We start from the raw sequence: 27,566 nt of genomic DNA on the forward strand, positions 1-27,566 counted from the left end.
ATTTAATGGGAATGACTGAACGGAATTCTTTTTGGGGGCCACAGCTGACACTCTCAACTTCTGAACAACCACGACCAGCCTGCTGAGAACCAGCAGAGAAAGGAATCACACAACACTGATGACTAGTAACCACACTTGGCGGGCAGGCGTGCTCAGTCGTTTCTGGCGTGTCCGACTCTTGGTGACCCCATGGACTGTAGCCCGCCAGGCTTCTCTGTCCATGGGATTCTCCAGGCAAGAATGCTGGAGTGGGTTGCCATGCCCTCCTCCAGGGGATCTTCCTGACCTAGGGATCGAACCTCAGTCTCCTGCCTTGAAGGTGGACTCTTTACCGACTGAACCACCAGGGAAGCCTAGTGACCTCGCTTGCTGGTATCCAAACCCCCTCCAGGCCGCTCCATGACTGTGGCCAGTGACCCCCTCCACCTGCAGCTTCTCACAATGTCTGCACCCGTGGGTGTCCCCGTGGCCGTCTCTCATGCACCTGCTTCCCCACCTCAGAGCTACAGAAGCTAAATTCAGCATAAAAACAGAGGTCATCAGGTGGCCATCCTCTCAACTTCCCTCTCCCCCGGCCACTCCGACTACATCTGCGAATCCTTCCGGTTCTCAGCCCATCCCCCTTCCTTGAGAAGCTTCGCCATTTTATCCCCATTTTATCTACGCGCCCAATCTTTTCCTTCCTTCAAGTGTTCCTCCTCGGCATGTAAATCACCTCAAGTACTTTTTCTACCTCCCTCCTCGATCCTAGTTATAGTCTTCTTTCTCGCTCTTCACAGTTCATTATTTGAAGAAAATACATCCATACTATTTCCACTTCCTCCATTCCTGGTCCCTCTCAACCCGTCTTGCACTTGCCCGCTCCTCCCTTCAGCCCATTTCCTAATTCCTGGTTCCTCAAATGGACCTGTTTTTTCTCCTCGCTGTGAAGCCCAGCATGAACCGTGGCAAACCCCACATGAGGAAATGCTGGTCGACAGGATTCCAAATCAGCCATGAATGATTTCACGTCATTGAGGAATATGGGCAAAAATGAGATGGTACCAACAGGTGACTGCGATATTAAATTCTCGATCTGAGAAGGGAAAACTCTTCAAGCTGGGTCTCTGGAATAGAAAAACACCCTTGCAATGTTTTCAGAGAGGCAGAGACACTCTCTCCATACAAAGGGCAGAGTGTCCTAGCCCTGCTGTAAATGTTTTAGCAGCTGTGGAAACTTTCAACAAAATTTACTTCCAGCAACTGAATGCGATGTGCGAAAACTGGGCTTTTCATCGTGGAGACTGAAGCACTTACTCAAGAAACGGGGACTTGCAGGCCCAGCCCGGAGCTGTATGGCTCCTTCTCACAGCTCTGCCTGTGAGCTCTAATGTGGTTTTCCATCCCCTGCCGCACGCCACTGCACCTCTTAAGAAATCATGTATCCTGATTTTGAACTCTTTGCACGACAGGATGAAATATGGTGAGGGAACCCAGGTATGCATTACACCTCTTTCCCCCTAGAGGACGGGGGAAATGATCCAATGTGCAAACATGGGCATCCTCCCAGATCTTTGGGGGTTAACGCTCCACACACACATGGAGAGTGACTGCCAGTTCTACACACACTCCCCTCTCCTCACCGTGCTGGGCATTCCTCCTGAGACACCTAACGTGCTTCACCTTAAAATCTTAACATTCACAAATGCGCCCAGCAGCTCTCAACTAGCGTATTATATAGTGAGAGAAACTCAGGCCATAGCAACTAAACCTTGGCCCAAAGGAGCTCCTTCTTTCCTTCTGCTGGGCAATAAAATCTCAGGAGATTTCATTTAAGAATTCTGGCTGTAGCAAGTATGCATTGCTGCCTCTGATAGGAAATGTTTCATTTGACCAAGCGCCCACTGTGGAAATGCTGTATGCGGTACTCGGTCTTATGAAACCTTTAAGAGTTTACAGCAGTTAGCTTTCCTTCATGATAGAGAGTATTAATAATTCTGACTCAACAAAAGATTTCCTGTGGACATTATTTCATTTAACAAAAGCAGCAGACGTCTATTTTTGAGGACATGAAGTTTAACAGGCATACATTTTATAAATAAGTTTTAAGTGTTCAGTTTAATCCAACATGGACTGATTGTGCACCTACTATGTGCAGAGCGTTACTTTATCTTGTGAGTGTCATTGTGGGTTTGGCCTGGAGCTTTTGTCCTCAGATATTTGCACTTGTAATTGCTGAGGCCTGTTTTCACTATAGTCTCTCTCAATCCTCAGGTTTCGGATGTTTCCCTAACTTAGAGAAAGTGTACTTTTTTGAGAAAGGAATTAAATACCTACTGAGGAGCTTGTATACAGTGAAGGTTCAGACATGAACATTCATTACTCAGGAAGTACGTGAACCTCAAGTTGTAACACTTTATGTCACAAAATGAACATCGCTCGATTGATGACAGAATAAAAGGTATGTACTTTCCCCCTCTATAATATGTGGGCAAACAAAATAATACATGCAGAGTTATTTCTCTTAAATATCTGGCAAGGCATATGATTGATTGTTAGGAATTTTTTGACTTGGTTAAGACAAAATTTAGCCAAATGTTAAAGCATGGAAAATGTTGATGTAGGCAAAGCGAATATTCTGATAAAGCTGTAACATCACCCCAGCACACAAACATGTTGAAATCTTACCGTTAGGTTGTCATGCACTCCGCTTCCCTGCAGCGAGCATTAGCTTTAACCCTTCAGTGCTGCTGCTGAATTTCATGTTTAGGGACAGGGTGGAAGCTTCACTCAGGAACAAGCTTCTACTTGGGGGATGATGAGCTGATGAGCGGCAGTTTACGCGAGAGAACGGCCGTCTCACCCGTGTATCTGATCTCAGTTAAAATATATCTATTTTATAGTCAATCCTCGTTCAGAAGGAGACTCTCGTATTCGCGAGTGCCTGGTGATTTGTGTGGACTGTGTGTTTAAGAGATTGTGTAAACTCTGGGTGGGTCACCAAGATCTTTCTCTTCCTCCTGTGAACTTGCTACCTCCGAATGAACTTCTGGATGGCACATCGTTTCGATGACGTAACTTCAGCAACCCTGAAGGTTTGCTTTCCAAGTGAACGGCCCTTGGAGTGAGATGGCTATTTTCTGGGTTTGCCTTTGCAGTGTTGCTGAGAGAAAGCCCTCACTGAAAGGGTTAAGGGATGTTACTGCAGCAGTTATCAGCAGACCAGCCATCTACCTTTGGTACTTACAGGAATTTTATGGCTCTTGATCATATTATCAAATTCTTCATTAATTTTTTTGTATTTTTCTTCAGTGCGTGGGGTGAGTGCATAAGAGGAGTCGGGGTCGGGGCTTTCACAGCCTTTGTTCTCTTTCTTGTTCAAGGCCTGCCAGGTTCAGAGAAATATCAAGAGTAAAAAAAATGAAGGGTGTTTTGAGTACTTACACACAATCTTTGCCTGCTGATCATTAGATCAATATCTTCGTTAATTTTCCTGTACTTGTCCTCAGACTCAGGGCTGTGACCTACTGAGTCGTCTGCATCAGGATCTGGGCTGTCACAGCCATTAAGGCCCTTCTTTCTCAACGTCTGAAATACATAATTTGGAAAGTTCAAACCTAGACAAAGGCTGTAAAAGACATTCAGGGGTGTCACAGACGTTCAAGCTTGCCAGTATTTTAGGTTATTACATGGGCTATATTACATGAGGGTAGAGCAACTGTAGAGAGAAACAGTGAGTCATTTTAACAGTGCACTCATGACTACTCAAGAAAAAACAGTAAAAGGGAAATATTCCTTCTGAAACCAAATTCAACAAACAAAAGATGGGATGAGGGTTGAAGTTCCATGATCTGGAATGCATACGCGCTCCCAATATCTAGTGAGAGACAATCACAGAAGAATACAAGGGGGCAAATTGCAACACTATTTTCCCACAGAAAAATTAGAAGTTAGGGCGTTACACAATGATTTCTGAAATGTGATCATGACAAAAGCAGAAATGGTGGAAAGAGATCCCTAGTTGGAGTTGAACATAATGATTGGCACTAAAAGCGTCCTGCACCCCACCTGTGGATATGCACTTGACAGTAAAAGGCGGTAAGAGAATCCAGCCAACATTCTCCCGAAGTACCCATTAAGAGTGTTTAGACACTGTGATCAAAAGGAGAATCACCTTCGTTTACTCTGGTTAGAGTTCTGTATGTGAAAATTTGCACTCAAATGGATAATACTGAGAAGCTGTCTGCCTGAACAGAGGCTGAAAGAAAAGTCAACACAGCCGAGCGGGGAGCTTCATCAGGAAGGAAGAAGTGTGTGTGAGTCGCTCAGTCGTGTCCAACCCTTCGCAACCCCGTGGACCGTGCCCACCAGGCTTCTCCGTCCACGGGATTCTCCAGGCAAGAATACTGGAGTGGGTTGCCATCGCCTTCTCCAGAGGATCTTCCTGACCCAGGGATCAAACTCAGGTCTCCTGCATTGCAGGCAGATTCTTTACTGTCTGAGCCACCAGGGACGCCCTAGGGTTTCATTATCATGAGCTAAGTAAGGAAGTCAAAGAACACTGCAGAGAGGTAGCCAAGTCAATAACTACCAAACTAGCACAAGTTCCTCCTGTCTGCAGCTCAGGATCACCCTGCGACTGCCTCCTGACACACGGAAGTGAAAACTCAGTGCCTTATCTCCAACCTCCTGTCTCCTGAACGTACGTCTGGTCTAGTCTCAGCTGTCACACAAGGATAAACACTCATATAACAGTGTAACAGGAAAAGTATGAGTCAGGACTCCTGAGTTTTACTTTTTTTTCTTTTTTAAAAATTGATGGTTGTCAACTTAATTGGACACAATCCGAATTTACAGAGAGAGTTACGTTTTCAGAGATTATAAAACTTCTGATTAATCAATCACACAGCTTGCCATGTAAACTATTAACAGACTAGCAACTTTTCTGAATTTTCCCAGTACTACCAAATCGTTTCTAAAGAGCTGTGTACCTAAGTGTCTCTCATTAATGGAAAGCTCAGCAGAGCTCATCTTTATTAAAGATCAAATTCACATACAAACAAAGCAGGAGCTGCGACATCAAGCTAAGGAATTCAAAACTGAGATAACACTCCATTTTTAAAATTCATGCAATTGGGGAAAATAAATAAAACAACATGAGTTAAAAAGGGGGTGTCAGTCTTAAAAATTTAAACTCCTTGGCTCTTATTGATGTGTAATACAAATGTAATGCTTTAAAAATTAGTTTGAGACACTAAAGGTATTCACTTAAAATCAAACTGAGAGCTACCATTTTGAATACATCTATGATACACTGTGTCTCTGTAAATATTTATTAATGTTATACTGATATAATATAATAAATAAACATATGGTTACAGCTTATTATGTGGTAAAATGTTTGAATATTAAAACGAATATTTTGACACACGATGATAAAATGTACATTTACAATCTTGGGGAATTTATAATTGGTGGGGCCACCTGTCCCCCATCATGGATCTACAGCTATCATTTTTCACCCAGAATGAGTACTTCCAGAGGGTTCCTGCCATAGTACTATTGAGGCTGTCACCATATATTAGAATAACAACTCCATTTACTAAGTTAACTTCCTATGTTTTAAACTCTTTCCTTGGCATTATCTCAATTGCAAAAACATTCTTCCCGGTGATGACTATTTGTATTATGATGTGGTTCCACTTTGATCTCTACATGTCCTTGAGGTTTTAAGAATAATTTCTGAGTGTCTTGCATCATACTCCATGGATTTTTCATAAAAATTCTCTTATGCAGGAAAAATATGTAAGATCAAGTACATATCATCTGATTTTAAAAAAAAATTATCTACTGATATTTCTCTAAGGCATGTTAGAATATTCTTATATAAACCCCTAATTTAAAGTCTTATCTTTTATAACATTAATTTGTAGTCTTATTTAGATGGTAGAATTTTCCCTGTGCATCCGAATCTTTTACCCAACAAATCTTCTTGAGAAAACTATAGTTGTTTTGATGTGCAGATTTTTGACAACAGAACGCAAGGGTTAGAAGAGGCCTATCAACTGTCATTACAATCCATCTGGCATGTACATGTGTGCTAAATATTCTTACAAAGCTTTCAGGGGTAGATATCGTGTTTGGTTTATGAAAATTCAAACATCAATTACACTTTATTGAAAGAGCTCCACAAATATTAACTCATTATCTCTCACAAGTCTTCCATGAAGATTTTAGGGAAACCTGATGCCAGGTCTCAGGCCAGCAGAGCCCAGCATGATGACCCCCCAATGCCTCCTGCCAGGGCACCCTTCGGCCACCGCGCCTCGTCGAGGCTTTCCCACACCTGTGAAGGGCAAAGTGAGAGACGTGGACTAGATCTCTCCCACTCACATAGAACTGCAGCAGTGGACTGGACACTGAAACAACTAGGCAGAATTTTTAAAAAATGAGGCTGTGGGCAATATTAAAGTATAAAACTATGGCTAAAATATTGATACTTCTTAGACGTCAAATTTTAGACCAAGTGGGAAGGCTTGTTGTTCAACAAAACACTTCTCAGCTTATAGATCAAAAAATCAATTAGATCAATAGCTCCTTTATACCTGAAGAATTAGCAAAACAAGTGGCATGAAGGCACATAGGAAATGGAAGTGGTGGGAGTAAGACAGAAACAGCGGCTCCTTTTCTCCCAGTAAATTCTTCTTGTCTCTGACTATCTCATCCTACAATGAATATCACCACTATTAAAGCAACAAAATATCTCTACCATCTACTTTTATTTTTTAAATTTTATATTTTATTTATAATGGTATGTTAGTTTAAGGTGTGCAGCAAAGTGATTTAGTTATACATATACAAATATCTACTCTTTTTCAGGTTTGTCTTTACCATTTAAAAGCACTTATAGTCTTATTTCAAGTTAAATTGTGTTATCTTAAAAAAAAGTGAATTTTGAGATATACAAACACAAAACCCAAGAGCATATTAATATTGAGTTCCAAATTCCCATAACCACATAACCAGAACATTGAAAAAATTGTTCAAAAATATTATTCTCGGCTGAGAGCTTGTAAAACACACTTCTGCCAAGAACAAATGATTACAGTGGAATTATAAAGCTCTGAAAATGGAAGACATGGCACAAACTTTACCACAGTTTGAATGTGAAACCTTGAGTAGTCTTATCCTTATTATATCAAAAATCTACAGCTGCTTAATGATGACAAAAGAATTGTTATTAGACTCAGCCAAATCTGTTTTATCACAGTAGTAAACAGTTGCTATTAACTAAAGGGATTACTAACTGGATAAATAAGCATTATTCCTTATGGTCTTTTTCTAGTAAAATCAAAATTTCCGCCGCTGGCCTTTGAAAGCATCTCTGATCTTTTATAAATGTGACTGGTCAGGAAAGGCAGGCACTTATATCATTATTCTTTCACAGGGGCTAGAAGTCCTGTATGTATTAGTATATATTGTTAAGCATCTCTCGGCTGACTATGTTTTGAAAAGATTTACTCTGTATGTCAAGATAAGGCAAGATATCTACGGAAACCACCAGCGTCTCTTGCTACGCATCTGAAGAAACTTCCCTCAGAGAACTCTGTAGATCTGGAGTCAGCCTTCCACGTGAGAGTGACACTTGTGGGATAGATCAAGTGCCCGCAGAGGCTTCTGGGAAGTTTTCACAAGGCAGCCATTGTCATGCAGTGAGCTGAGAAAAGCCTTTTCTTAGAGAAGTAATCAGACTGACGAAGGTCACACACTCCAAACAGTAAGTGGAAAAACAAGTGCAGACAGGTAATCCAAAACCACGTGGACTCTCCCCTCCCAGATGGGTGGACACATGGACCCCGCATTCTTACATTTGTTCGCTGGGAAAGCTTGAAATACATAAAACTGACGCGAGAGGTGACAGGTGCTTCAACAATTCTAACGAAAGAGATGTAGGGAACAGATTCTATTTCACTACTGAAAGGAATATAAATGAAAGGGAATGCCACATGGAGCTCTCATTTCTTGTCTTAGGCATCATGTTATCAACTAGAAATATCCCTTTGTATACAACGGTTAAAACTGGCTCCCCTTTCTTAATTATTTCTTGTTAGTAGAAAAGAAATAACTAAATTATTGGTCTTTTTCGATTATGTGCAAACAGCATATTTTATGCTGATGCTATTTAAGTAAAATTCAGCTTCTGTCAGAGACCCACCATCACAGATTAAAAGCTTCCAATCATTCAATTCCTTTCCATGTCTGCAGTCTTAGTCCTTAAGAATGTGTATTTCCATCATCTTTCTTTTTCTGTGCCTCCCCATTTCAGAGCAGAAATTTCACATCTCCTTGTTAAAAACCCCAAACCTCCCAAATTATTAATTTTTGCTAAAATTCCATCACCCTTGCTTGCACAGCTAACATTACCCTTCAAAGGGTTGACATGTCAAGAACACATGCAGGAACTGTTACTATTAAGTTCAGTGAATGTCCTCTTCACACAATCGTCAAGGAAAAAAAAAAAAAAACATCAACTTCGGAAAAATAGCTTCCTTTTCTCTGATAGTAAATCATTTTTGTGCTTGTCTGTCACAGCTTTATGAAGACAAGCGTCTGCTCTTCACAAGCTGAAAAATCTTTAGAGAGCAGTGAGTCCACACAGGCACAGGAGAAGTGGGAGACTGCCCACCAGGGAAGTTTCTGAGTGTGGTTCCCAAATAACCCTTCTACCCTGGTGCTGATGCTTACAACCCTGCTACTTCCAGGCCCTTCAGTATCCATGGAGTGGATGCTGCCCTGAGGACAGTGCTCTGTGACTTAATTCATTTAAAACACATTCAGCGAATAATTCCTGAGAACCTTCCACATGCCAGACACTGTTTTGTGCACTTGTTTTTTTTTTTTTTTTTTAGAGAAGTAGGCAATATACATTCAAACTGAAAAGCTCTGACTCCACCTATAATATTCTATTTTTTTGGTGATTTCTAGCACAAATCACTTAGGCTGGGGGAAGAGCAAGTGCCAAGAAATTCCTCCACAGGTCTTAATAATAAAAACTGTAAGCATTGTCTCTACTCTCGCTCCTTCCTCCATAGTTCTTTGTTCTTAATATAGAAATGAAAAGGCACATTAAAATACTGAGAATTCAGTACAATCGGTAGGTAGACTTTAATTAGACAAGCAAATCATAGCTAGTATAGAGTATGAAAAAATTAAATTTTACCCCAAATTATCCATTTGTGGTAAAAATTTTCATGAAAAATAAAAAATATAAACCTTAATAACAGTCCATTTCTCTAGGTTATTAATGCTGATTCTAACCAGATATTAACACCTACTGGGGAAAGGCTGGGGAGAGATGGGGCATTTCATTGTTTTTGCTTTTATTCCTTCCCTCAAAAGATAATCTTAACATTGAACTGGAAATTTTTTTCACTGAATATTTTTCCATCTTTAAATAGTGGAAGTAAAAGACTGATTGAAGATATGAAGATTTTTAATGTACAGAACATAAAGAAATATCCGCCCACTTCTCCTAATGGCCACAAGTGATTTCATATAGATATTTCGAGGGTGATAGTTCCTATTACTGATACTCTCACGCTGCCTGAGACTACCAAGGACTACCTGGCCCTTTCTCATGCCTTCGAGAAGGGAGGATAATGCTACAAGCACTGGCCTTTCACATTTCTTGTCTTTGCTCAGCTGGGTTCACCTACTGGAATATCCCCACCAGGGAGTCTTTGCTTCCTGGATGCAGACAGTCCTTCTCCAAGGCAGATCTGATACAATCTTTTCCTCTCTGTAGACTCCTCTGATCACCAGGGCTGAATTAATTTCTGCCTAATTCACACACTCATTTATTGCACACATTTTTTCCTATGTGCTTTTATCACAAGTTATTATTTGTTTGTCTCCATTGCTAAATCACTCGGTCATTAAAGCACCTATCTTTATTTACTTTGGAAGTGGCAATATAGAGCAGGGTCTGATACACTGGAGGTGCTCAGTAAATGCTCACAGAATGAACAGAACACATATTTCCACTTCAGTGTTAATGTGTGCAGAGGTTTCATGGCTGGACAGAGGCTACTGTGTTGGCTGAAGGTAAAGACGGTAGGAGGATCTAGACCTCCTGACACATATTACTAAGTGCCATTATGTCAGGAGTTGTCTACAGTCCTCTGGGATGCAAGGATGCTTTTTCTGAATATGTGATTAAGACAATCTGTTTATGTGTTTTGTTTACATGTTTTTCTTCCCAAGAGTGAACTCCTGGAGGTCGGAGATCATTCACTAGCCATCTTGTAACACCAGCACTTAGCCAAGGTCTGCCGTGTAGAAGCTTAATAAATGTTTGCAGCATTAATGACAGACCGGATGGATGGACGGACAGAACAGGAAAAAATCTTCACATGCTCAGTGTAGGATTTTTGCAGCTGCAATTTCTTTCTTCGCATTTTATATTATTATTTCACACTGTTAAAACTCAGTTATTATTTTAGTCTTTTCAAGTAACTGTTATGAAGAGACACTATTTTCTGAAATGTTCAGCTTTTAACTTAGAAAGCAATGCAGTACAGACATAATTTGTACTAGGAATGAAACTGGTTATAAGTCATGAGGAGATTTATATCATTAAACACTTATAGTGTGGTGTATTGGTCTACATATGGAACGTCAGAAAAACGAAGCATTTGTGAAATCTTTAAGGGAAAAAAGCCATCAGTATGTAATCTCAGTGAGGAAGTGCATAGGAGGGGAAGAGGGGCAGAGAACTCAGCACACAAGAAGAAACAAGGGAGTAGCATTTTAGGCAGCCTGTATAAGGTTAGAAAAGGAAAAGCAGAAAGCTTCAAGAACGCAAGGGAACTTCTGGGAATGTGAGTCAGATACTATAAATCTGAACTGAGCATGTTTCAAAATTCTTGGGCAAAGTTCATCTTTTTCCCCGTTCCTGGATGCCGTTCCATGCTCTCCCTGCCTTTGACATTGGTCTTACTCTGGGCCAATCTTAGCCTGGAGGACTCATGGAAAATCAGGGTGATTCTAGGGCCAAATGATTCAGGCTTCCTCAGGACTGGTCAATGGTTTCAAGTTTCTAATGAGCGTTTCTTCCACCACACCTCCTTCGGAACCTGGCTAGGCATGGGTCAGGAGGCTGGCCTAGAACACGATGGAGATGGGGAAGTTTGGCAGGAAATGTCTCCTGACATCTGAATCCAGGAGTGATCTGAAGTGAAATATGAAACTGGGAACACTTTAATATACAGGGATTAAAATGCATGCTAAAATGTGCAGTTAATCCTAATAATCTCTTATAAAGCAAGTTTAGAAAATATAGGCTGGAATACAAAATAAAAAAACTGAAATACAAAGGATCAAATTGTAGGTGAGTTTGAAAAATGGAGGATGCTAGTGATTTCTTAAACAAGGAAGGAAAAGATAAGGCAGAATTATAAATTAAACAAAGGTTGAGAAAGAGCAGAGAGGAGCACAGGAACAAAGATCAGGAAGCAGGATTTTCGAAAGTATGAAATATGAATGCAGCTCATCTACTAACCTTTTTGGACTATGGCATTTTACTTGCAAATAGGTTACAGGGGCATAAAAGCAGATACTGGGGGCATTGATTCTTTAAAAATAACATGTTGAAGCATCATTTATAAACCATTAATGACTTATTTTAACAAACGAAGATGTATATATTATCTTGAGTAATGACAGTAAGGTCAAATCATTATTTTTGTTTCTCTGTAGGCTCTTATCTAGTAAATGCCTTTTTATTCAAGTTGGGCCAAGGCGTGATTAGTCATTTGAAATGGGAGTAGTCTTCACTGCCTTATTTATCAGTCAGCTCAGGATTGTACTTAGTCATCATACTTCCTCATTTCTGTAGAGTTCCCATGCTCTCTGCTACATCATTTATTTTTCCACTTACATTTTTGCTTCCAACATCTCCTTTCATCCATTCCCCTCCCAACTTTCCTTTACTAGCAAACATCACACTTAGTTACTCAAGCTGGAGACCCAGAAATCACCCTAGATTCCACCATCTCTTGATTCAACTATTGTTGTTGTTTTTTGTTTTTTTTCTACTTGGTCTCCCGTCCTGAGTCTGTCTGTTGCCTGACCCACTTTCTGGTCAATCATTTTTCCTTCTTTTGGCAAAGTCTTATTACAAGGCAAGTCTACCTGTTCTCAGAAACCATGGCAGTTCCCACCAGCCTGACCTATGATTCTTCACCGCAAGCCCTCCGCCTGCCTCCCTGGCACTATTTCCTCTCTTTTCCCCCAGCACTCCGGGAACTTCTCACCGTTTCCCAAGCTGGGTAGGCCTCTTAATAATACTGTTTCGATATGTGTCATTCATTCTTGTCTGGAATAGCCTTGTTTACTCCTCCCCTCTGCTACACAAACCACAGTCATCTCAGGACATCTACTGCCTAAGGCATCCCATGCTCCATGAGGCTTCTTCCTAACTCTCCTGGACACTTAAGACATTCCCATCTCTGTACCTCTAGTCCCTTGGGCAGCAAGGGGATCAAACAGGTCAATCTTAAAGGAAATCAACCCTGAATATTCAATGGAAGGACTGATGCTGAAGCTCCAATACTTTGGCCACCTGATGCGAAGAGCTCACTCATTGGAAAAGATCTTGATGCTGGGAAAAACTGAGGGCAGGAGGAGAAAGGGACGGCAGAGGATGAGATGGTTGGATGGCATCTTTGACTCAATGGACATGAGTTTGAGCAAACTCCAGGAGATAGTGAAGGACAGGGAAGGCTGGCATTCTGCAGTCCATGGGGTCACAAAGAGTCGGACACCACTGAGAGACTAAATGACAACAAAGCCTCTAGGACCCTTAATTTTTTGTGTTTTCTTATAATATGTGGTGTTTCAGATTGTAATCTATCTTTTGCCACGTCAGCTTCACTACTTGATAGTGAGTCTATTAGTGTTGAGTATTTCTGACCCCTGACAGAGGGTCTGATTAATATATGTGGGGTCAATATATGTTCTCAGCAACTGTTCATCGGATGAATGAATAAGCAAACAAACTTGATGGTCATCCTTTCTAATGGTGACAGATTAATTGAAATGAGTTGGGTGGTCTCCTGAGGTGACGGTGTTATTTATTTGTTTTAATAAGATCAGAGAGTCAAAATTCAAGGAGCATGAGTTCTGGTCATTAAAGCAATCTCTGTAATGACTTCAGGACTGTAGCACAGCACATCTTGTGGGAAGCAGAGGGAGGAGTGAAAGTAACATAAAATATTGTAAACGGGACCCTAAGGGCTTAGGCTCCTTTGTGGTTAGAGTTGCTGAGTCCTAAGCATCACGGGCTGATCCTTTTCACAAAAGACGCTCTTGCATCTTGTGGCTATTGGTGCTTTAAGCTACCACCAATGGGACGTAAATACATTAAGAACCAAAAATCCTGCAAGAGGTGCTTTTGTGCATGCCCTTCTCTGCTTCCCCTCAGAAAGTAGGCATTGCATTTGCAGTAAGCTTAAGAATCTTTGGCAGTCGGGATCTACAGTTCAGCACTAGTTTATCAGAAAGGCAGAATGTTCTGGAACACATAAAAGGCAACACAAAATAACAGAAGATTAAGTGACTTGAGGTTGACGCCTGATTGACTCAAGCTCTGACAATTTTGGTCACACCTGAGAACGGTACCTGTGGCACCGAGGTACCAAGCCTCACTTTTGAGACGGTCAGGCCCTCCCGGATGAAGGGTAACGTCGCTTCTTTTCCTCACATCACCCTCACTGCCTGAGCCTCTGCCAGGCTGCAGGGAGGAAAGCGCTCCAGTGGGCTTGGCCCTGCCCCACTCTCTCTTGGGCCGGCCCTTGGCCAGATGGGGAAATCCTCTCTTTGCCATTCATTCTCACTGTTATATCAACAGTTGCCCTGTCTTTGGTCACAGGCTGGCCCAACACCCACCAATAACAAACTTTTCAGTCTGGGATATCACTGAAAATACTAAGGTTTTGTTTTTTTTTTTCTATTCCTCAATTTATTAAATTGTGGGGAGAGAGATTTTCAAGGACCAATTCTGGATTGTAAATATAGATTTTATTTATTGATGGTATCCTCACCTTCTTCCCTTGATACCTGACATTCAAACTTACTTTCCTAATTAATTTCTCTCTCTTCCCAATATCTCCAATGAGTGACAATCAGCCATTCTCTACTGAAACCTCTCAAAACTGAGAAGTTTTGATTTCGGTTATTCTATAGAGTTTGGACAGCCGTGCTAGGACAGGGCCTCTTACACTCCACCTTCGCAGTTAGCATACCCTGGGAAGAAGCGTCTAAGTACTAATTCTGAGGGTTTTGCCTGGATCAGTGGTATGCCATCTGAGAGACTAGTATTAATCACTGTGCTAGCACATGTGGCTCAAGACATGTCCTGGTCTGACTTGACAAAATCAGGTAGAGCATTACAGGGACTGTGTGAGAAGAATATGTGAGGCCCAGCGACTATGACTGCCAAGCAAGGGAGAGTCTCAGTGTGTTAGAACAAACCTCCATGAGAGTAGAAACTTTTTTTTTTTACACCTCTGTATCCACAGCAACTTGAATGTGCCCAGCACATGGATAACACCCAGTAAACACTGTCGTTAAAAGAATAACAGAATCCAAGGCTGCAGGCCAGAGGTTCTTATTTAGGATGGAATCACAATCGGATCTGAAAACACAGGCAGCAGCTGCTGAGGTCTGTGTTGAGGGTGTGGGCTGTTTTCATCCCTACCAATCACTCTCTCTAACGTCACATATGAATTTAAATTATAAAAGGAAAGAATCATGAACTACAGGGTTAATGGAATTAATATGTCTCTCTTTTATGCTTCCTCAGAACTCTGTAACTAATATTTATTTTATAATGCTCTTCTCTGTATTTTTGTTTTATTTCATTTTCTAGACTGTAAGCTTCTTGTAGACAGGAAGTATCTCTTGAGAGCTTTTCTTCTCTACTGAACAACACATGCGGTAGATAGCAGAAAGTTTCAAGAAATTCATTAGCTCTTCTGGATGGGCATCATATATAAGAATACCTCTAAGGAAAGCCTGGTCACTTTCAAGAAGAAGGTGCAGAAGGATTGGGCTTCCTTGGTGGCTCAGATGGTAAAGAATCTGCCTGCAATGCAGGAGACCTGGTTCAATCCCTGGGTCTCATTCTGGAGAAGGGAATGGCTACCCACTCCAGTATTCTTGCCTGGAGAATTCCATGGACAGAGGAGTCTGCAGCGCTACAGTCTATGGGGTTGCAAAGAGTTGGACATTACTGAGTGACTAACACTTTCACTTTCAGAAAGATTATGCAAAAGCTAGTGAGGATCCAAGTTTTCCATTTCCTTTAACACTGACCCTTCTCTCTCTCCTTTCAACAATAGTAATGTGTGTGAGTTCTGTCCAAGGCTAGCAACTTTGGTCTCTAAGCCTTACTCTTATGACTCCCCTCTTTCAATGTAGAATCCTCTGGATCTTGGTTAATGCAGTATTAATCTTTTCCTATTATTGGGTTGATATACTTTCTGCTTAACAGAGAGTGCCCAAAATATAATGGATGGGATGGTCACTGGCCAGGGACTGGGCTGGTGGGAGGACCATCCCAGTGGTCCTCCAGTGGTGGGAGGATGCCATGGGACTTGTTATTCCCGGTGTGTGGCCAGGAAAGCAGGGTGTACTCCCAAGTGAACGACAGGCCAGCACTGGTGACTGGAAGACAAGACGCAAGGAATTTAAAGGCTCCTTAAAGGTTCCAAGGGTCGTCCTGGAAGCAGGCTTGGTTTCACCGAATGTTAGGCTTACAGGAGGCTGTCAAATGATCAGGGAACAAATCTCTACCCGCACTCACAGCAGGCATGAAGCAAGTCCCACAGACCAAACCTCTCAACGCACAGCGGCACACTTTCGATGCCCCTTCCCTTCTTTTCTGCACATGAGTTTATTTTGGTTTCTACCTCTTGTCTCTCTTACCACATTAAAAAGTACTTGTGGGGAAGGGAAGAGTCTAATCTATTCATCTTCTACAGCTGTTATGTCATTACCACAAACCGAACATGTGGATTGGTAATAAGTGGTGGATTTTACATTCAATAACCCTGGGTAGGTGTCCAATGGAAGAAAGTTTGGTAAAACTGTTCCTCTCAGTAATTAAGGAGCTTCAGGTAAATAAAAGGTGCTTAAAAATAAAAGCACTTCAAAATCCTCAGGCAGTTGCTCCATCCCAGCCCTTTCAAGGCTTTTGCTGGATTTATAAAATACATTAATACCACTAGGTGGGCTCACTCTGACTCTTTGTGACCCTCTGGACTGTAGCCCACCAGGCTCCTTTGTCCATAGGGTTCTCCACGCAAGAATACTGGAGTGGGTTACCACTCCCTCTTCCAGGCGATCTTTCAGATCCAGGGATCGAACTCATGTCTCCTGTGTCTCCTACATTGCAGGCAGCTTCTGTACCGCTGAGCCGCTGGCAAACCCCCTGACACCATTCTAGTTTCTTTAACTAGCCCACCCTGCAGCCCTATCATGGTTCTGTCTGCCTGGCCACTGCAAGCCCACCTCAGCATCCACACAAGACTGGCTTCCTGGAGGGCAGGACTGTGCCTGTTTTCTGGGAATCCCTAGACCAAGCAGAGTACCTGGCACATAGAAATTATAAATTAATTTAAATATTGATTTAAATTCATTAATCAAAGGGTCTCTATTTGCTTTCCTAATAATATAATTATCTCCAGGTGGTGCCAGCAAAATAATCAGAGTATCTATAGGACAGACATCAAAAAATGCCAGGAGCATTTCAGAGCATGGACCCTTTGTTCAACTTTCTGCAGGGACGTGCCCTCTGGTTTCCTGGCTCATTTGTTCCTGGGGGTTGCTATCTTCTGGACTCATACTGTAGTTCCTGCTATTCAATGGTTTTGACATGAAGGGTCCTTCTCATTAGTGTAGACTATTATGAATTGAAGGTAATGGTTAGAAATAAATAGGCCATAGGGCATCTACAAGTGGATTCTGAAAATACCCAACACACATTCCACTGTGGCAAACTGGGATCTTTCCTTCTGGATTGAACATTTACAAATAAAATATACTTCATGAGAAATGTTTTAGAAAGTCTAGTGTTATCAAGGGCTGATAAAGGCCTACATAGGATGCCACCTTATTATCTTATATGCAAATTAAAATGGCTGTATATTTATGTGACCAAATTAATGAAAATCAAACTCATTTCAATTCACTTTTCCTATGCTATGAATATTACCTATATATGAACCTGTGGCCCCATAACCTTGGACCAACCTGTAGTCCATGAAAGTCACATTTCCCATGATGTCATACATGACATAGATAAGTAACATTCTTAGGTTTTGTATTCAGTCACCGTGGATTTCACACGATGCTACAAAAGCTGGAGACAGAGTATTGAGAAATGAAAACCAGAAAGGCACGGAGAGTTAAGTATTTAATGGAAGTAAAGACAAGAATGAGCTAGTATGAATAGGTGACAGCAAATATTGATACATACTGGGAGAAGAGGGAGGGAAGGGCATGGAAATGAGTGAAAGACACAAGCTGAAGGTGTTGTGAAAGAGAGAGGGAAAAAATAATCAAGTGAGCACATCAAGTGATCCCTTGGTATGTAAGCTGGCCTCTCCCAGCGTGTGGGCTCAGCACTTCGTGCTCTAACATAAAGCTCCATCATGGGCCATCAGCGCTCTGACTCATCCTGATACCCAACCCTGGCAGCGGCTCCGCACCTGTCCTCTAATTTGGAGAAGCCAACTGGCAGCTGCCAGCCCCACAGACGGCTCTGTCCTCTGGCCCCAGATGGCCTTCTCTGGCCAGTCTGTGTGGCCTTGGGCTCCAGGCCCCCGTGGTGGGAGCTGCCTGCTTGCTTTTGCAGCCAGGATGGTTTTAATAATTTCAGCCATTATCACTGGAAATGTACTGTAACCTGATTTTTACGTTTGGTGTTTCAACTTCCATAATTGGTGAATTCTCAGTGATTCTGTTAGTTGAGTGGTGAACTACGATTTTTCATTTGTGCAATAGTTTCTTCCATATTATTCATTAGGTAATTATAAAAACAACATTTCCCCTTCTATGGCACGAAGAGGAAATTAAACCAGTCTTCCCACACTATCAAAATATTAACCTTTCCCTTAGTTGAGTCTGTTCCTCACCAATAACACCTACCATTTATTGAGCATATACTGTGTGCCAGGGACTGAGCCTGTAGCTTGGCATGGATCTGTTTTATAATCCTCACAGCCACTCTTCCACTATGACTGGCCTTCTACAGATGAAGAAAAAAGAAGGGCCAGGCGGTCCAAGAACTTGCCAAAGTCCACCAAGCGAGTTAGTGGCAGAACCAAGTTAACCAACTCAGTCAGGTGCAAGCTCCAGAATTAGCTTTCTTAGCTATCTCAGGATGCTGCCTCTGCAAACTTGTCCCCTTAATAAAGGCTCCCTAAATTATGCCTATGTTTTCTTTTTCTTTCTGTTTGGATGTGCTGTCTTCTTTGGTGCATGGGGGTTTTCTCCAGCTGCGGTGAGCGGGGGCTTCTCTCTAACCGTGGTACTTGGGGTCTCATTGCCGTGGTTTCTCTTGTTGGGGAGTGCAGGCTCTAGGTGGGCAGGCTTCAGTAACTGAAGCACGTGGGCTCAGGAGCTGTGGCCCGTGGGCTCAGGTGCCCAGCAGCACGTGGAGTCTTCCCAGACCAGGGATTGAACCTGTGTCTCCTGCATTGGTGGGCAGATTCTTAACTACTGGACCACCAGGGATGTCTGCCTATGTTTTCTTTGAACACTTACTCTCAGGTGAAATTAATTAAGTGCACGACAAATCTCATTTTTCCATAAAGGGATATATTTGCAATAGAATTCATTTTCTGATGAATGATAACTACAATGCTTTCCCTGTTGTTCTGTTGTACTATCCACTGAAGAGAGGGGAAGCTCTCAATAATATCAATATTTTGGATGCAGCAACATAGTTAAAATTAAGGGGAGATTATTGAAAACCTAAGGAAAGAAAGGTGGTTTAATTTTTTTGACCTCTATATTTTTAAGATGAGGAAGGAAGTCCTTTGCAAAAACATTCTGGTTGTTATATACCTGGGTAAAATAAAGTGGAGGTTTCCTGCAATTATTAAAATAATATTTTGCAAGAAATTTATGTCTCTGTTTTTAAGGAAAAAAGGTTGCTTTATAATTTTTGGTGCCTATATTACTTAGATTCACAATCTAACTGCTCAGCTCTTCACTTTAATTTGCTTGAGTAGATAAGTGATGCCAAGTCTGGTAACTACAAGATGACACTTATGCTGCATTTCAGGAGGAGGGTAGGGAAAAGAAAAGAAATGTACACTTTTTATGGAGACAACTATTGTTTCTCTCTGGGCAAAGCTATAGGATCAAGGAGAAATCTTTCACGTGTTATAAAAACTTCTTCTTAAAAAAAAAATAAAAACTTCTTCTTTTAAAATGGGTACATAAGCTCTATCCTTGCCTTTGTTTTCAAAATGATACTGATAACACTGTTACATTACAGGCCGGATGGGAGGAAAAGTAAAAGGAAGGACGGTAAAATTTCCCAATTTTTTTCCAGCAGTTAGGAAGACAGAGCAAGAAGTGAGATCTTCTTAAGTGAAAATTTCCCAAAGTCCCAAGGAAAAGGGGAAAACTACAGGAGAGTTTCAAGAACCACAAGACTTGGGCTTTGCATCTTGTCAGAAAATCCGCAGTGTTAGTGAAAGCCTGGGGAAAGGCTGGCACGGACCTGACTCAGCAGAGAAATGCCACCCACAGTCACCGATGCTGCTTCCGCAGTGGCTTAGCTGCCTTGTTTTCTCTGGAGGGTTCCCCAGCCCGGCCAACCCACACACGTCTCTCGGATGGGAAACTGGACTTTTTGAAAAGTGAAATTAAACAAAGTTGTATAACATTTAAAAGAAGTTTACAATTATGATACTTGGCTTTTTACATGGGCTTAAAGTCAATTTTCTGTTGAATAAATAATATTAACCACACAGTAACCACCTAATCGTTTAAAAATGCCTCAAACAGCCATCACCATCATTCTGCATAGACTCCCACTTCTTTTTAAAGTCCACCGTGAAAAAGATGAGGGGAAACAGTACCATTAAAAGAGGAAGCAAAACAGAGACCACGTCTGTTTCCATGAGGTCATGCACACAATTGACTACTGGTCAGAGGAATCCAGTCTATACCGAGATGGGGTGTGAAGTCAAAGCAAGTGGCTGGGAGCAGAGAGAACCCCCTCCCACTCCAACCCCTTATATTGCTTTATTGTTGCATCCAGAGGGACAGATAGAAATTAATGAAAGTTCTGTTGATCAGACACAGGAAACAGAACACAGGAAGATGCAAGTTATATAACCAAGTTCACCTGCTGGAAAAACTGCCAATTTCACGTGAACTGCACGTGCACATATCCGTGTGTGTGTGTGCGTGCGTGTGTGTGGTGCGCACGCATACTATACCATGAAGCTATGGATTTTGAAAGGATCTTCAGAATTATTTCTGAGTAGATGTATTTCTGCATAGCTGTTTTCATCTTTTTGCCCCCAGAAGGAAATACTTCACTTTCAGAATTTAGGTTCCACAATTTTTTTTTGGTTGTTTTATTTTAGGACATTTGCAAACTGAATGATAGTGTCTAGGGGAAAACCACTTTCTTTCCCTAATCATAATATAGCAAATAGTTTGCTGTCATATAATTTACTCATTTTTTCTCTAATATAAATGAAATCTCTCATATTTGTAGGAACTCAATCATGGAAAGCAATGAAATATTTCTCCTTTTTTTCTAATATTGATCAGCAAGTGCTTTGATCTCAGTAACTGGATGTCAGGTGTAGAGTCCAGAACTATAAAATTTGTTGCACCTCCTATAGGAAATATTAGGGCTGTAATGGTTGTCTGTCCTTAAATCACAATTCATCTTGGCTAGGTCTTCAGAGTGCAAAATAGGTGTGGTTCAGAAGAGGGTCAAAGGAACATCAGTGGTTCAGAAGCGAATATCCTTTCCCCAGTAGCGATATACATTGCGGGTATGTGACTGGAATATTTAAAACACCTGTTCACTTGGAACTCAGCCAAATGTGTAATGTGTTAGCGTGCCTGGCTCACTTCCAGGAGCATGTATCACTACTGCCACCAGAATACTGAGGGAGTCAGGGCAAAGATACAAAGCTAGAAGCGATGTAAGAAAGATACGTTTTCCTGTTAACAGTAAGTATCATCACACTAAACACTGCTGGCTGGCTAGTATTTCAATGAGATCAATTATTTGTTTTTTTGCGTCAGAAAAGAAACCAGCAGTATATGGAATTTCTTGTCTTAGATTTGCTAATTACTTTCCTTGCCTTAAAATCTTAATCAAGCTCTCCCCACTCTCCCTCCCTCCCCCACCTTCTCTCTTTCCACTGCTTTCTTCCTTGGATACATGGTAGTTTGACCCCCATGGACTACACAGCCTGCCAGTCTTTGTACATGTAATTTTCTCCAGGCAAAATACTGGAGTGGGTAAGCATTCCCTTCTTCCCAGAGGATCTTCCCAACCCAGGATCAAACCAAGGTCTCCTGCATTGCAGGTGGCTTCTTCACCAAGTCAGCCACCACGCAAGCCCTCAAAAGGAACACCAGGGAACAAATTCTATCCTAAGTCTATCTGCCAGAGTTCACCAACAAAACTTGGCCAAGCTCCTCCACGTGACAGGGTTCAACGTATTTTTTTTCAATTCTGTTTTGACCTTAGTTAATAGAGTTACTCGTGACTCCTAGTTTTTAACCTTTCTCTACCTTTTCCTCAGTTTAAAATCTGTATAATGAAGTTTTTATCTCTGGAGAATTTCATGACTTCATGACAGGAATATTTATACATGTATTATATGTAACAATTTATAAACTGTGACATTTTGTTTGAATGTAATCACAAAATATATAGAAGATTTCAATGTCCCAGGCGTGAATGTGTGTGTTTGTATGTGTATGAGCATGAGAGAGAGAGAAGAAAGTTAGAAAACATTGTCTATGTTTACACATATAGGAGGAAGGAGCAGAAGGAAAGGAAATAACGTGCTTAGGGGCATCATGTGCCCAACATGAGCTAATGGCTATATGTGTACATCGTACAAGCTATTGTGCACAAAAAGACCAAAAGCAAGTCTTGCATCCCAATTTTACTGCTTACGAAGCTAAGCTTCAGTGGAGATGAAGACACTTGTCCAAGAGCATGGAGTTTATGAATAAAGTAGAAGAAACCAGATTTGTCTGACTCTCTAGAACTTGCTTCTGCCCCTTCTCCCACACCACCTGCCGCCTTACAAACCATAATGAAAAAGACATACTATCTACATGTCTAATATATTGTAGAGCAGACATTGGCACAACATTGTAAATCAATTAAACTTCAATTAAATAATACCAAAAAAATGGCTGAGCTTTTAGATTATAGGTGTGCAAGTCCAAGGGTAGAGTTTTTACACTTGGCAGTATTGTATCCAGAATCCTGGCCTGTTCATGAGGTCATTCAAGGTGCACACACTTCACTGTGTGTGTCTGTTAGTCGCCCTGTGGTGTCCAACTCTTTGTGACTCCCTGGGCTGCAGCCCGCCAGGCTCCTCCGTCCATGGAATTCTCCAGGCAAGAACACTGGCGTGGGCAGCCATTCCCTTCTCCAGAGGATCTTCCCGACCCAGGGGTTGAACCTGGGTCTCCTGTATTACAGGCAGATTCTTTACCATCTGAGTCATCAGGGAAAGTCCATATACTTCATTAGGAACATCAAAATTTACAGATTTTGATTTCTTCAATTTAATCTAGAGAAGCTTAGATAGCTTAAATATGCTTGCTGAGGTCTTTATAATTTGCTCCTTTAAGATACTACATCTGACATTTCGTCTTTAGTCAGAGAAATAAATGCATGTGCATGTATCAGTGCAAACTGAAATTACATGCATATTTCAAAAAAAAACTTTTTATGTTATAATCATAGCTGTTCACAGTATGGCATAAATGGCTTAAAATATTTAAGTATAATGAAAGGTTTTAGGCTTTATAGGATGTACACATATACATGTTACTTGTAAAAATTAAAATGTTTTGGCACGTCTACATTTTACAATTATATTACTTCTATCTGGTTGTCATTTGGTTATTCTTCTACTTGAGACCACACAGTATTGTTCTTACACCTTCTGTATTGTACCTAATTCTGCCCAAACATTTAGAACTCTTGATTTATCTGTTTCCTCTTCTTCCTCATTGCCCTTGCCATTTTTCCTACCGCTCCTTCTATCTGTGAACTTTCAATTCTTAACAAACTAGTATTTTTCAGGCCCTTGCTCCTTTCTTCTTGTGAATCTTTGCATGACTAGTCTTTTGAAAGGTTGGTCTCCATCCACTTCATCAATTCATAACCATCTTTCTGCATTTCAATTGTTTGAGCTAAAAAGATATCACCCATCATGGCTACCATCTCTGACTTTTAAAATATTCTTTCCATAGTTGCTACTTGATTACAAGGTATCATCATCATAAACCTTACTATGTGCCAGACCCTGTTCTAGGCACTTAAAAAATATTCAGTCATTTAACTGTCATAATAGCTATGTACTAGGTACTATTATTAAACCCCATTTAGAAAGGGGAAAAATAAAGAGGAAGAACACCTAAGTGATTTGTCCAGGGACATACAACTGGTGAGCAGTAGGAAGGGACACAAACTTGGGTAGTTTAGCTCCACTTTGGGAACGGGGGCTCCCAAGCACTGTTATGGTGCCTCCGCCAATATCCCATAATGCCTCTTAGGCCATTTTGTCCTGGTGATTCACATATGCATTTTCTACCTTAGCTAGACTGTAAGTTTTGTGAGGTCACAGACGGTAGCTTCCCAACTTGTATCTCTCCTGGCATCACTATAAAGTTCTATACATTCTAGAAATTCAATAATTACTGCTAGAATAAAAATATCTACAGATAAAAGTGAAATTAAACTTCTAAAATACGCATACTGGAAGCCCACTTATAAAGTTGGTTGGTAAAAATGGAATTAAAACCATGCACATATTTGATACCAATGTAAATCTAATGTCATCACTTATCATTAATGAAATGGCCATATTAATTTCTTTGCTACATTTAATAGCTTTCAACTGTCATTATAAGCATTTGATGCACAGAATAAACACACCTTCTCGTGTTTAAACCATTCTGCTTGTGTTATTTGGCCTTCTGTTATAAATAATACTGTAGATATTTCAAATCTCTAACCAATAGAAGGTAGTCAAATCAATATTGGCTATATAATAAATAAAGAATGGATGCAAATTTTATAGCAAAGAAATTAATTATTAATTTATATCTGCTTACTGTAACAAAAATTCATTGTTAGCTTTTTCTGAAGTTTAACAATGCTTCAGCCAGATGGATAAATTATATACGAAAATAACTATTTAAAGTAAAAATGCTAATAAAACAATTATTTTATTTAATACTTATGAATGTTATACAAATCTGTTATGTGTAGTAATTCATGCACTGTTCTTTCCATATGATACTCTAGCAAGGCTATTACAGCTCATCTCACTATTATTTAGCAATATTAAAATAATTTTTTAGCAATTAAAATAGCAATATTTTCCATATTACAAAGGCTTTGCTGAAAAGCCAGAAGTGAATTTATTATCAGAGCTTAATTGTTTCCAAAACGGAATGTATCCTGCATAGCACAAATGACTCAACAATGAAAATTTTGTTCAAAAAGTGTGCATATAAAAGGCTTTGTCCCTGGAATGCAGCTCTAAGTGGCTCACTATCTAGGTTGAAAATGGCTATGCAGGGTTGTATGTCCTATTTTTCCATGCCTGCACTAAAGATACAATATGGGAATTCAGCTTGGTAATTACTAATACACCACACAGACACAATTACACCCTGTATGCGGCATGAAGGAATCACTTGTGGTCTGCAACCATTACAAAGAGCAGTAGGGGGCCACCACGCGAGACGACAAAATGCTTTACAAGACGGAAGGAGACCAGAGGAGTTGATGTACACAGATACAAGGACCTTGATTCTTCTAGCAATGATTTAAGTCTCTTTCCATCAATTATCGTCCTTTGTCTCAAGAGCCTTATCACCAGCAGCATTACAGGAACCAAGCAGAACAATGCTCAGACCCGTATAACCCCATGAACTGTGCTGACATTTCCACACCCTGTTGCTATGTTTGACCTGGTTATTCAGATTACTTAAGCAAAACAAAAAGAGAGAGAGAGAGAGAAAAAAAAAAGCATTACCATTGCAAAACTGGTGTATGTAATTTTTTTTTAAGGCTTATTCAGAATTCCGTTTCTCTAAACTGAAAACCATCCTACCTTCAAAAACGTTCCTTTTCAAAGTAGTTTCTACTCCCTTTAAAAAATTAAAAGTGAAAACACGCTTGGATGCAAAGTATAGTTGTAAGAAAAGAGACTAAATATTGGTATATCAAGGGGCTACATACGTAACAAGAGAGTTCTGCATCCAAGGGAGCTAAACTAAAATAAGTCAGCCGCTCTTTTTAGCTACAATGAGTCACAGAAATAATTTTCTTTCTGCGAAACTCTTTAAAGTTTCAAGTTTAATTGCAAGCAGTAAGCGGTTTTTATTGTAACAGTTTCCTCCTGATTATTACATGATGTACATTATTTTACAATACTTTCATTTAAGATGCGTTTTTGAAATACATGTTATAATTATGGATTTTTAAGACCTTAGGAAAGTTAGTTATGGCAGTTGGTCAGATTTCTGTGAAACAAAGCCTTGTCTTTTAGAAAATGTTTACAACCTATGAGAAAAAAAATGTGTCCTGGGGCTAAAATGTTTATTGGCACCTAGAAGTCTGAAGGGAGACTCAGGCCTGCGGTTTTTGGAGGGTACTTTATCATCGCTGCGTTCTCAAAGGTTTCTCTGAATGAATAGAACTGGATTACTCAGCCTTCTATTCCACGCCTATTCCTCTCCATTTTCCTTGGCACGAACTAGAGCCAGGCTATTTTTAGTTAGGCAGTTTTCTATTTTTAGACAACTACCAGTTAGAAGACATTTGTTCGGAAAAAATTTAAAAACACACACACACACAAAGGGAGGAGGGAAAGAAGCTTCTCTTCACATATTGTAAAGCAGCCTTCAACCTGTAACTCCAGGCATTTCAGCTGCTTTCAATCTTGGAAAAATAAAGAAAAATTCAGAGTTCAGGGTTTTAAAAATAAACCTTCCCTCTGGCAAACAGACCAAAATACAACAAGCTGTTACTATGTGAAACAGCGGACTACAAAAACAAAGAACATTCTCCAATGATTGAACTGCGAGAAAGGTTGTAGAACTATTAGGTTATAGGAATGTTACACAGGCATGTAACAATTTTCCAGCCTCTCAGCCAGAGGGAGGGTGTTTTAGAAATTAGGGAGGGGGTAGAGGGATCCTCATTTGTACAGTTAAGATGAGGATATCCCATACAGCCTGAAAGTTTCCGTTCTCAACACCAGAGACCCTTTTGTTAAACTTAAAGGTAATTATAGTCACTGCATTTTTCAAACATTTGTATTCTATAGAATTTCCCTAAAAATTAAAACCACATGTTTACAGAGAAATGACATATTAAAAAAAAAAAAAACCCAGTGTCAATAGGAAACAAAATTAAAGCCTGCTACATATTCACATAGATGTGTGTGTGTATGCATTTGTATATCTCTAAATCATTACCTTTATTAGTCTTGCTTTTACTTTACATGGGGGAAAAATGACTTGCAGACTGGTTCAGCCTATCAACTTACTCTACTTATCTTTCAAAGTTGTGTTTTCCCCTCTAACCCACCATGAGATGGATGTTTTCATGGGCTCACAACTGAAATTACTTTCTTTTCCTTCAGTTATCCTGCTGCAGCCTAAGTCTTTTCGCAGTTCAAACTGGTGGATAGGATAGTCACCGGTGCATCACCAGTAACGAGCACAAAGTTTTAGCACCTGATCTTCATGTTCATGTATATCTGCTGAATGAGGGAACAAATACTGCGCATGCTGTGTCCACAACGGCGTATCGGCCCTGGAGGACCGTGGACTCCTCATGATCACTGTCACGTTTCCAATACGCACTCAGCACAATGCCTCGCACGTAGGGAACACTTCACAAATGCTTGTGGAAAAAACATCAATTCACTGGCCTTTATTAGATCCTTTTAATTTATGTAAGTGCTATCATTATTTATATAAGAATGCAATATTTATTAAGGCATTCCCTGATGGCTCAGTGGGTCAAGAATCTGCCTGTGATGCAGGAGACGCAATTTCGATCCCTGGGTCGGGAAGATCCCCTGGAGGAGGAAATGGCAACCCACTCCAGTATCCTTGCCTGGAGAACCCATGGACAGAGGAGTCTGGTGGGCTACATGTTCAGGGGGTCAAAACTGAGCGATTAAGCACACATAACTATTAATAGGAAATGCTATATAATTATTCTCAATATAAAAAACTGCTGCTTCTCTGTCCTTTGGTAAAACAGCTTA

At 40.6% G+C, this 27,566-nt stretch overlaps 1 protein-coding gene across 8 annotated transcripts in view; it reads right to left on the reverse strand.

The window, feature by feature from the left end:
• The window catches only part of MEF2C (myocyte enhancer factor 2C), a 149,949-nt gene that overhangs the window by 38,719 nt on the left and 83,664 nt on the right, over positions 1–27,566 (reverse strand). For 5 of the 8 annotated variants that reach the window (XM_061151985.1, XM_061151980.1, XM_061151981.1 and 2 more), the window contains exon 4: positions 3,424–3,567. In XM_061151985.1, the coding sequence (XP_061007968.1) occupies positions 3,424–3,567 (144 nt within the window). Of the gene's footprint in view, positions 1–3,226; positions 3,365–3,423; positions 3,568–27,566 lie in introns of all 8 variants that reach the window. The other 3 variants (XM_061151984.1, XM_061151986.1, XM_061151987.1) reach the window with 2 other exon arrangements.

The sequence above is a fragment of the Dama dama genome, chromosome 9 (assembly GCF_033118175.1).
Source record: "Dama dama isolate Ldn47 chromosome 9, ASM3311817v1, whole genome shotgun sequence".
In the NCBI taxonomy this organism is placed as follows: Eukaryota; Metazoa; Chordata; class Mammalia; order Artiodactyla; family Cervidae; genus Dama; species Dama dama.